Here is a 12,336-nt window from a genome sequence, read left to right on the forward strand (position 1 = left end):
CGAAAGCAACAATTAGAGATTAAAATAACCATGTTTTAAACGTGTACTAACTTTTGGCTCACTCTTTACAAAAAACTAAGATTAGTCAGTCACAGGAATACCAGTAATAATATCATGAGAGTTGACGTGTGACAATATTATTAGAATACTAACTGTAACGAAGGTTATTAGATAGAAAAGTTCTCGGACATTATTTCAAGATCTTAGAGTGGCGTGCTATGTATCATAAGTTAATAACATATGTATCACTACAGATTCCTCTTCTGTTTATTAAACCCATTTCGTTATTTAAACTTGCCAGGTGGTTAGGACGCTCGACTCGTAATCTGAGGGTCGCAGGTTCGAATCCCCCTGTCACCAAAATATGCTTGCCCTCTCAGTAGTGGGGTCGTTATAACTATACGGTCAATCCCACTATTCGTTGGTAAAAAGTATCTCAAGAGTTGGCGGTGGGTGGTGATGAATAGTTGCTATTTTTTCTAGTCTTGCACTGGTAGATTAGGCTTACTTGAAGATAGTCCTAAACACCTTTCCCCTGTTAACTTATACGTTAGGATAAAGAAGAATACATAATATTGAGAAAACAAAAAAAGGACCCACCTTCAAACTAGATACCACATTAGTCAGGAACTCGCTAATAAACATTGAAAGGGTAATTTGAGTAAATTCTTTTTGGTAAATTCCTTTTAGTGAAAGTGTAACTTATTATGGAACTTTAGAGAGAGAGAATATATTCGCACCAAATGTATTGGTGAATGGTACATGGAAATTGCCTTGATAGGGGCCTGAGTTAAGCGCGGGTTGTTCCGGCCCTCATGTAATATTTATTCATACATTAAATCGTTGTGATAAATAAATTAAAGGAAAGAGAAAGAGGTCAAGGCGCTCCTGACCCCTCCCGGGTATACAAATATCCAAACGATGAGAGAGAGATTTATAGACAATGTACGTTTCGTCTTTTGCTTTTACTTTGATGTTGAATAAACGTCGGCGCTCGATCTTAAAAAAATGAAACAAACAAACTTGGGTAACTGAAAATGTTCAAGGTACAAAATTCACTTAAAGCTCGCGCTCTTACGCGAAAACAGTTAACAATCGTGTTTCTTGACGAAAGCTCGTAGTTTCGTAAAAGTTGTTTAAAACCCATATGTGGCCCGGCATGGCCAAGTGTGTTAAGGCGTTCGACTCGTAATCTGAGGGTTGCGGGTTCGCATCCCCGTCGCACCAAACATGCTCGCCCTTTCAGTCGTAGAGGCGTTATAATGTGACGATCAATCCCATTATTAGTTGGTAAAAGAGTAGCCCAAGTGTTGGCGGTGGGTGGTGATGACTAGCTGCCTTCCCTCTAGTCTTACACTGCTAAATTAGGGACGGCTAGCGCAGATAGCCCTCGAGTAGCTTTACGCGAAATACAAAACAAACAAACAAACAAACAAAACCCATATGTGTCGCTAAATCCACTTACTGCTCGCATTTGTTTTTCACAAAAACCGTTTAAAGCTATTGTTTCGTTGAAAACTCACTGAAATTTTGTGATGTTTGAATAAAACCACTTAACGCTCATGTTGCTTTTTATTAAATCCACAACACAATGTTTGCCATAAGATATCAGTGAAAGGCCTTGTTGATACTTCAAAAATAACACTAGGAAGAAGTGTCTGTTTACTAACAATTGGGTTAAAACGACTCCATAATTCGTACATGTTCTTTCTCAACATCCGGGTTTTTCATACACGATTTACGGCCTCGCATGGCCAGGTAGGTTAAGGCGTGCGACTCGCAATCTGAGAGTCTCGGGTTCGCATCCCCGTCGCGCCAAATATGCTCGCCCTTTCAGCCGTGAGGGCGTTATAATTTGACGATCAATCCCACTATTGGTTGGTAAAAGAGTAGCCCAAGTGTTGGCGGTGGGTGGTAATGACTAGCTGCCTTCCCTCTAGTCTTACACTGCTAAATTAGGGACGGCTAGCGCAGATAGCCCTCGAGTAGCTTTGCGCGAAATTCAAAAACAACCAAACAAATGTTCACGATTTTCGACCTTCGTCATTACAAAGACACTACAATTTATTATTTAGCTTTTTAGCTCTTTCAATGATAAGTTCTCTGTGAAGAATTGTTTTCTAAGCTTTATATGAAATACGCGACTAGTTTAGAAAATATTAAATACAGTGGATATGGCGAACCGAGTATATTCTTACAGATATTCACAGCACGGGGCTTAAAACTTAAACATATTTTTATTGTTTTTCGTGTAAATGTGTCTGTGAGTGTGTTGTATTATAGCAAAACCACCGTTGTGTTCATCGAGGAGTATCGAACCCTTCATTTTTGTGTTGTAAATCTAAAGATTTACCGCTGTCCCACTGGGTTGAGCCACTGTAAATGGCTAGTTTATAAAATAAATTCCCATGTTTCTTTGCTCTCTCTTTTAAACGTTTTGTCTCTTTGGCAACGTACTTGTCAAGCTTCATGTGATATAATATAGATACTAATGTCATGAAATTGTATATCTAATTTGATGTGAGATGTAATTTAAAGAAATATTAGTTATATTGGAGAAAATATTTGTATTTTTTGTGGAGAGGGCGTGAGAAGAGGTTTTATAGTTTTAGTGTATATATTTCTCAAAATAACTGCCTGTGCACATTTGTTTTAAACACGTTTAGCTTAAAGTTACCTTGATCAAAAGCCTAATCGATCAAAAGCACCCAAAGATGCATGTGGCTCCAAAGAGAGTTGTTAAAATAGACAGAATACGGGGAGGGTTAATAACCGAAAGGAAGATGTTGGAAAGCTGAGGACGGTTAATAACCGAAAGGAAGATGTTGGAAAGCTGAGGACGGTTAATAACCGAAAGAAAGGTGTTGGAAAGCTGAGGAAGGTTAATAACCGAAAGGAAGGTGTTGGAAAGCTGAGGACGGTTAATAACCGAAAGGAAGATGTTGGAAAGCTGAGGACGGTTAATAACCGAAAGGAAGATGTTGGAAAGCTGAGGAAGGTTAATAACCGAAAGAAAGGTGTTGGAAAGCTGAGGAAGGTTAATAACCGAAAGAAAGGTGTTGGAAAACTGAGGAAGGTTAATAACCGAAAGGAAGGTGTTGGAAAGCTGAGGACGGTTAATAACCGAAAGGAAGATGTTGGGAAGCCGAGGACGGTTAATAACCGAAAGGAAGATGTTAAAAGGTTAAGGACGGTTAATAACCGAAAGGAAGGTGTTGGAAACCTGAGGAAGGTTAATAACCGAAAGGAAGGTGTTGGAAACCTGAGGAAGGTTAATAACCGAAAGGAAGGTGTTGGAAAGCTGAGGAAGGTTAATAACCGAAAGGAAGGTGTTGGAAAGCTGAGGAAGGTTAATAACCGAAAGGAAGGTGTTGGAAACCTGAGGACGGTTAATAACCGAAAGGAAGGTGTTGGAAACCTGAGGAAGGTTAATAACCGAAAGGAAGGTGTTGGAAACCTGAGGAAGGTTAATAACCGAAAGGAAGGTGTTGGAAACCTGAGGAAGGTTAATAACCGAAAGGAAGGTGTTGGAAACCTGAGGAAGGTTAATAACCGAAAGGAAGGTGTTGGAAAGCTGAGGAAGGTTAATAACCGAAAGGAAGGTGTTGGAAAGCTGAGGACGGTTAATAACCGAAAGGAAGATGTTGGAAAGCTGAGGACGGTTAATAACCGAAAGAAAGGTGTTGGAAAGCTGAGGAAGGTTAATAACCGAAAGAAAGGTGTTGGAAAGCTGAGGAAGGTTAATAACCGAAAGAAAGGTGTTGGAAAGCTGAGGAAGGTTAATAACCGAAAGGAAGGTGTTGGAAAGCCGAGGAAGGTTAATAACCGAAAGGAAGGTGTTGGAAAGCTGAGGACGGTTAATAACCGAAAGGAAGATGTTGGGAAGCCGAGGACGGTTAATAACCGAAAGGAAGATGTTAAAAGGTTGAGGACGGTTAATAACCGAAAGGAAGGTGTTGAAACCTGAGGAAGGTTAATAACCGAAAGGAAGGTGTTGGAAACCTGAGGAAGGTTAATAACCGAAAGGAAGGTGTTGGAAAGCTGAGGAAGGTTAATAACCGAAAGGAAGGTGTTGGAAAGCTGAGGAAGGTTAATAACCGAAAGGAAGGTGTTGGAAAGCTGAGGAAGGTTAATAACCGAAAGGAAGGTGTTGGAAAGCTGAGGACGGTTAATAACCGAAAGGAAGATGTTGGAAAGCTGAGGACGGTTAATAACCGAAAGGAAGGTGTTGAAACCTGAGGAAGGTTAATAACCGAAAGGAAGGTGTTGGAAACCTGAGGAAGGTTAATAACCGAAAGGAAGGTGTTGGAAAGCTGAGGAAGGTTAATAACCGAAAGGAAGGTGTTGGAAAGCTGAGGAAGGTTAATAACCGAAAGGAAGGTGTTGGAAAGCTGAGGAAGGTTAATAACCGAAAGAAAGGTGTTGGAAAGCTGAGGAAGGTTAATAACCGAAAGGAAGGTATTGGAAAGTTGAGTAGGTGCTGGGGGTGTCAATCATTAACAAATTTAAAGTGTATGGTATTATTATAAGAAGAATATTGTAATGACAGAACAGTATGTAAAGGAATATATGGTAACATCATGAACCTCTCAGTAAAACTTGTGACAACTTGTTTCCTTTGAGTTCTAATTGTTCACAGTTCTTGTTTGTTTGCTCTTAGAAGTAGGCACAAAGCAACACAATGGGTTAGCTGTGCTCTGCCCACCACGGGTAACGAAACTCTGTTTTTAGCGGTGTGAATACGCAGACATGCCGCTGTGTCACATTTCTTAGTGAAGTGCGGAGTTCATGATATTTGTTATTTTCCATATGTTCTTGACTTACCAAACACCGATCTAGACCACCACTGTGTATATTGTAACCCAGCCCGCCTGATGAGTCCCAGTATTGGCCAAAATGTCTCGTTGGCTTTGGATATAGTAGTCTTAGTGTGATTTCACTCCGGAGTTTTTATAATTTCTGGTCCTCGTGTACTCCCTTGTAAGTCATATATGTGACGAAGACGTATGTTATTTGTTTCAAGCTATTAAAACATCCATGCTAAATAGGTCTTCTTGTCAGAGCGTCAATGTCGCATTCTTGGAGTAGAGTTCTCGGACAAAGGAAATCGATGGTATCGAGCTGCAAGCGATTACATGTTTCTTTCATGCTGCCGAACACGTGCACAGTCTCGAGGCATCACGAAGCCGTCTCCGGCACGAGGACCACGCAGCTCCTGGTGATAAAACTGCTTCACCACACGACATGAGACTTTAATGGCAACTTGATGTCTATGATGCGATTCCGATCTGACTGGCTCTTGGTCTGAATCCGCTCCACGTAGTTGAATGTTGAGCTGCTCTTTGAAGAAAGCGAAGACTAGCTCCTATAAGCCCTATCAGTACTTACATTTTCTTCCTTAGCGTTCATTTTTCAGTAATTGTTAATTTTGCGCGCAACCTAAACAACTTGTGAGAGAAAACGAAACAGTTTAGAAAAAATATGAATGGAAAGTAATTAACCTGACATGCTACTACTTCACAAATATGCCAGAAATCAAGTTTAACCAGAAAATAGTTCTTCTTGACCATTTTCATTATGACCTTTGAGCAGACATGTGATATAAGGTCTCTACTCGACAGCTGGCGCGTTGAGCCCTCTATCACACCTGCTACCACTTTGAGAAGAGACTTTAAAAGTCATAGTTCATCTTGTTTGAAGAGTTACAGTGGTCACGGAAACTTGGATGGACACGTTTGGCCAGAGATTCCTTTGTCCCCAGTGGTGCTTGCGCCTAGAGCATGGGAGGAATCAGTTTCGTGCATGTGTCCATCAACATCCGCAGCCCTTAAGGTCAGTTCAGAGGGCACTTCCCCTGTGCCACAGTCGATTGCCTATCCGTTCAGATTGTCGAGAGCCACTTCCTCATATCGCTCCTCTCCAAATCGAAATTTGAGAAAAAGAGAAGATGACGAAAGACCTCGGCTGTCCACCAAAACTAAATGGATCATTATTGTTACTGCAACGACTCTAATTTTGATGAGTATCTTGCTTGTAGGAGTTACACTACGATTGGCGCCTGTTATTGACGAATTGGGTAAGTTCTAGAGAAACTTGGTTCTTTGTAAGTTTAAAATTGTTCACATGCCAGTTATAACAAATAAGCTCCATTAAAACAGACAAAACGAGGCTTAGCACCTTAACACCTTTTATCGCAAAGGACAGCGTATTGCTACAATGTTGGTCAAATTTGGTTTGGTTGTCATTAAGAATAAAGTCACACGAAGGGTTATCTGTGCTTTGCCCACCGCAGGTATCGAAACCCACATTTTGGCGTTGTAAGTCTGAGAATTAATGCTGTGCTGCTTGGAGGAGGGTTTATAAAAACAAATAATAACAAACATAATAATGTTTACCAACAGTTATTTAACTTTATTTTGTGCTAATAAAATGTGTTCTGAAAATGTTGTTATTGGATCATTAACGTGGACTATAGAATGTGCTGCTACCATAACAGTGAGAAATATTTTTTTCACTTAACGATATAAATATAATCAGAATTGGGCCCGGCATAGCCAGGTGGTTAAGGTACTCGACTCGTAATTCGTGGGTCGCGGGTTCGAATCCTCGTCACAACAAACATGCTCGCCCTTTCAGCCGTGGGAGCGTTATAATGAAACGGCTATATTCCACTATTCATTAGTAAAAGAGTAGCCCAAGAGTTGCCGGTGAGTGGTGATGACTAGCTGCCTTCCCTCTAGTCTTACACTGCTAAATTAGGGACAGCTAGCGCAGATAGCCCTCGAGTAGCGAAATTCAAAAAACAAACAAACAAAAGTCAGAATTATTTGCTGTGTTTGGGAAATAAGTCGCAGACCAATAAGATTTTATTTATGATTTAACGATTCAGTCAATCCCACTATTCGTTAGTAAAAGAGTAGCCCAAGAGTTGGCGGTGTATAGTGATGACTAACTGCCTTCCCTCTAGTCTTACACCGCTAAATTATTAGTAATGGCTAGCGCAGATAGCCCTCGAATAGCTTTGCGCAAAATTAAAAAGAAACTAAACACTAAAAGAAGTACACACACAAAATATATGATTGGCAAAAAATGAAAAAACTGAAGTGGAATATCACGTGCTTTTGGAATAAATTGCGTTGAGCAGTAGGTACTGTAACAATTGTTGTATAAAACGGAACTTCCACAATTTCTTGTTGACCTCAAACTTGCAAATTCGTTGTTGTTGTTTTTTTTACAACCATACCGTCATGTCCACTCTACCATAAGCCACTAGAGTGTAGAAAGTCCATGGCAAATAGTGGGTGGGTGGGTGTTTCACTCGTGAGCTGATGACCTATTTTATTGCACCACATTTATTTATTTCTTGGCTTCAATCACAGCGAGTCGTTCTACTTACCTACAAACCCACCTTTAATAATGACCCCATTTTTAACTTTGACCCACTCGACACTGACGTCATGTCTGTGTCTGTTTCGATCAAACAGTACATTTTATCAACCCGTTTTTATGAGGGCGCTGAACGAAACTGGCCGTATACAATAATTACGTTGCACAGTTCTTGTGTAGCTTTACGCGTAATTCAAACGCAAACAAAGCAACAAATCTTTATTGAAACGCTTTCAGCAATGTTCTATTGTTTGCGGAAAACTGCGCTCTTTTCACCTTTGTTTCATCGGCTTCATTGTTTACTTAACGTAAAACCTTGTATTACACTAAATTAAGACTAAGCATCAAATAATTTCGTATATTCACTGCACTTACCGAGAAGTCCATTTATACAGCTAAATTATTGGTTATCGTTATGTATATTCTATTATTACTTTGAAAACACTGAGGTATTCTAACTCTAGAATTATTGGTCATTGTTATTTTTGAACAAAATATTCTTAACTGTTTTTACTTCAAATCGTTTAGGTCTACACATTTTGTTGATATGGAGTTCCTGACAAAAAAAACAGCACACGAGTCAAATAAAAAAAAAATGTTATCAAGACTGCAATTAATCTCCCTGGTTACACATCCACCCCTGTTGGAACAGTGGTAAGGTTTAGGAACTTCCAATCTGAAAGTACTGGGTTCGAGTCCCCACAGTTTACACAGCAGATAGTTCAACGTGGCTTCTCTCTGACACAATCAAACAAACCTACTGCCTCATTGATAAGTCTAAGGATTTATAACACCAAATATTGGAATTCAATACCCGCGATGGGCAAAGTAAGGATAGCCGATTTTTGAATTTGGCGTTTAACAACAAACGAAATAATTACAGCTGAGTGATCTGCCCAGTCTATCTGGTCACTTCTTTACACGGAGTGGAATCCGCCTATTGTGAATGGTTTGTTTGTTTTGGAATTTCGCGCAAAGGCACTCGAGGGTTATCTGCGCTAGCCGTCCCTAATTTTGCAGTGTAAGACTAGAGGGAAGGCAGCTAGTCATCACCACCCACCGCCAACTCTTGGGCTACTCTTTTACTAACGAATAGTGGGATTAACCGTTATATTATAATACCCCTACGATTGAAAGAACGAGCATATTTGTTGTGACAGGGGATTCGAACCCGCAACCCTCGGGTTACGAGTCAAGTGCCGGACCCTGGAAACAGGGACACGCAGTGGATGATGTTTAATGCTATTATTAGTTTCTTGTATTCGCTGACGTTTCATGTTTTAAACCTTAATCAGTTCCAGCCGTTAACGCGTTTGAAATCTACACTTGACAAAAAATTAGGGCCTGTAATGGTTGGTGGTTAAGGTGCTCGATTCACAATGTGTGGGCCACATATCCGAATCCCGTCACCGAACATGCGTGGATGCGTAGTGAGGTACCGGTCAGTCTCACTATATACATAGTAGCTCAAGAGCTGGCGGTCGGTGTTGTTGACTAATTGTCTTCCATCTAGTATATTACTTCTGAATTAGGAACTGCTAACGTCGACAGCACTTGAATAACTTCGAGAGGATTATACAGACACTATATATAAAATCGATCTATTTGTTACATGTGTATTTTGAGTTGTGTAGTTGATAAAGAAACAAATTCATTCTTCTACTGTATATCTATATACCTATCATCAACTGTTTACTGATTCGAAATGCGCTACGTATCATGCAATCCCCACCAAAACGAGAAAGAAGTGAGTGAACAGCACGTAAACGGAGTCCTCAAAACCTGAAGAGAGAAAGTAGTGTGTGAACAGCACGTAAACAAAGAGTCCTCAAAACCTAATTAAGAAAGACAAATTTTAACTACATGAATGAATAAATAAAATATATCTGAGCTTTATCTAACCGGCGTATTTGGACTTAATCTATATCAGAAAAACGTATTTAGAATTAAACAAGGAAGACGCTTTTGGACTTTGCTTAACCAAGTGTGGCATCTTCGTATCTCCACTAGACGTTTTTTTTTTTGTTTTTTTTTGCTTTATAGAGCAACCCAGAAGTTAAAACGTGAATAAAGAAAAGTCAGTTAATTTTTTATCTTTTCTGTGGTTCATCTAGTAAATAACACAATAAGCGAAGGATAAACAGAAAGCAACATAATTATCCCCGATGGATCAACGGTCAGCTCGAGAAGTTAAAACATTACGTTTTGGAAATGTATATTTTCTTCCTGGACATCTGCTTTAAACGTTCGTACACTGAGTTGAATGACAGCGTCAAAGAAATTTCTTAGCATACATTTACGAAAGATGTGACGAACGTGAGAGTGTTCACAAACGGGCAAGTTACTAAATGTTCTTGTTTGTTTGTTTATTTTTGAATATCCCACAAAGCTACTCGAGGGCTACCTGTGTTAGCCGTCCCTAATTTAGCAGTGTAAGACAAAAGGGAAGACATCTAGTTATCATCACCCACCGCCAACTCTTGGACTACTCTTTTACCAACGAATAGTGGGATTGACCGACACTATATAACGCCCCCACAGCTAAAAGGGCGAGCATGTTTGGCACGTAAATGGCACAGTTTTTATGTCAGAAATGTTTTGCGTATATTGAATTTCAGCGCAAGGCTACACGAAGGCTATCTGCGCTAGCCGTCCCTAAGTTAGCAGTAATATTAAAGGCAGTTAGTAAATAGAACCTACCACTAACTCCTGTGTTACTTTTTTACCAACGATTAGTGGGACTCACCATGACATTATAACACTATCGATCATGTTCGATGAAAGGATTCAAACCCGCGACTCTCAGATTTTCTGTCGAGTGTCTTAACCAAATCAGGATGTTGAAAAACCAATACATATAATTAATTTTAAAACATTTTGTAATGTATTTTTCATATTTCCGTTTTGTTTTCCTTCATCTTTCAGTAATTTATATAAAGATTATAATGATTAACATTGTTACAGTGAAGGGAGAGTTAGATTGTAGGTATCTTATTTGTATTCTTACAGTGAAGGGAGAGTTAGGTTGTAGGCATCTTAGTTTTATTCTTACAGTGAAGGGAGAGTTAGGTTGTAGGCATCTTAGTTGTATTCTTACAGTGAAGGGAGAGTTAGGTTGTAGGCATCTTAGTTTTATTCTTACAGTGAAGGGAGAGTTAGGTTGTAGGCATCTTAGTTGTATTCTTACAGTGAAGGAAAGATTACTTTGTAGGCATCTTAGTTGTATTCTTACAGTGAAGGAAGGGTTAGGTTGTAGGCAACTTAGTTGTATTCTTACAGTGAAGGAAGGGTTAGGTTGTAGGCATCTTAGGTGTATTCTTACAGTGAAGGAAAGATTACTTTGTAGGCATCTTAGTTGTATTGTTACAGTGAAGGAAGGGTTAGGTTGTAGGCATCTTAGTTGTATTCTTACAGTGAAGGAAAGGTTAGTTTGTAGGCATCTCAGGTGTATTCTTACAGTAAAGAAAAGGTTAGTTTGTAGGCATCTTAGTTGTATTCCTACAGTGAAGGAAGGGTTAGGTTGTAGGCATCTTAGTTGTATTCTTACAGTGAAGGAAAGGTTAGTTTGTGAGCATCTTAGTTATTCTCACAGTGAAGGAAAGGTTAGCTTGTAGGCATCTTAGGTGTATTCTTACAGTAAAGAAAAGGTTAGTTTGTAGGCATCTTAGTTGTATTCTTACAGTGAAGGAAAGGTTAGGTTGTAAGCATCTTAGTTGTATTCTTACAGTGAAGGGAGAGTAACGTTGTAGGCATCTTAGTTGTATTCTTACAGTGAAGGGAGAGTAACGTTGTAGGCATCTTAGTTGTATTCTTACAGTGAAGGAAAGGTTAGGTTGTAAGCATCTTAGTTGTATTCTTACAGTGAAGGAAAGGTTAGGTTGTAAGCATCTTAGTTGTATTCTTACAGTGAAGGGAGAGTAACGTTGTAGGCATCTTAGTTGTATTCTTACAGTGAAGGGAGAGTAACGTTGTAGGCATCTTAGTTGTATTCTTACAGTGAAGGGAGAGTTAGGTTGTAGGCATCTTAGTTGTATTCTCACAGTGAAGGGAGAGTTAGGTTGTAGGCATCTTAGATGTATTCTTACAGTGAAGGAAAGGTTAGGTTGTAAGCATCTTAGTTGTATTCTCACAGTGAAGGAAAGGTTAGTTTGTAGGCATCTTAGTTGTATTCTTACAGTGAAGGAAAGATTACTTTGTAGGCATCTTAGTTGTATTCTTACAGTGAAGGAAGGGTTAGGTTGTAGGCATCTTAGGTGTATTCTTACAGTGAAGGAAAGGTTAGGTTGTAAGCATCTTAGTTGTATTCTTACAGTGAAGGGAGAGTAACGTTGTAGGCATCTTAGTTGTATTCTTACAGTGAAGGGAGAGTAACGTTGTAGGCATCTTAGTTGTATTCTTACAGTGAAGGGAGAGTTAGGTTGTAGGCATCTTAGTTGTATTCTTACAGTGAAGGGAGAGTTAGGTTGTAGGCATCTTAGATGTATTCTTACAGTGAAGGGAGAGTTAGGTTGTAGGCATCTTAGGTGTATTCTTACAGTGAAGGAAAGATTACTTTGTAGGCATCTTAGTTGTATTCTTACAGTGAAGGAAGGGTTAGGTTGTAGGCATCTTAGGTGTATTCTTACAGTGAAGGAAAGATTACTTTGTAGACATCTTAGTTGTATTCTTACAGTGAAGGAAGGGTTAGGTTGTAGGCATCTTAGTTGTATTCTTACAGTGAAGGAAAAGTTAGGTTGTAGGCATCTTAGTTGTATTCTTACAGTGAAGGAAGGGTTAGGTTGTAGGCATCTTAGTTGTATTCTCACAGTGAAGGGAGAGTTAGATTGTTGGCATCTTAGGTGTATTCTTACAGTGAAGGAAAGATTACTTTGTAGGCATCTTAGTTGTATTCTTACAGTGAAGGAAGGGTTAGGTTGTAGGCATCTTAGGTGTATTCTTACAGTGAAGGAA

At 39.4% G+C, this 12,336-nt stretch overlaps 1 protein-coding gene across 1 annotated transcript in view; it reads left to right on the forward strand.

Annotated features, from left to right (window-relative positions):
- The first annotated feature begins 5,183 nt into the window (after positions 1 to 5,183).
- The window catches only part of LOC143239166 (uncharacterized), a 78,739-nt gene continuing 71,586 nt past the window's right edge, over positions 5,184 to 12,336 (forward strand). Inside the window, exon 1 of the mRNA XM_076480027.1 lies at positions 5,184 to 6,076. Coding sequence (XP_076336142.1) covers positions 5,578 to 6,076 — 499 coding nt within the window. The 5' untranslated portion in view covers positions 5,184 to 5,577. The remainder of the gene's footprint in view (positions 6,077 to 12,336) is intronic.

Source organism: Tachypleus tridentatus, chromosome 2 (assembly GCF_004210375.1).
Source record: "Tachypleus tridentatus isolate NWPU-2018 chromosome 2, ASM421037v1, whole genome shotgun sequence".
Taxonomy (NCBI): domain Eukaryota; kingdom Metazoa; phylum Arthropoda; class Merostomata; order Xiphosura; family Limulidae; genus Tachypleus; species Tachypleus tridentatus.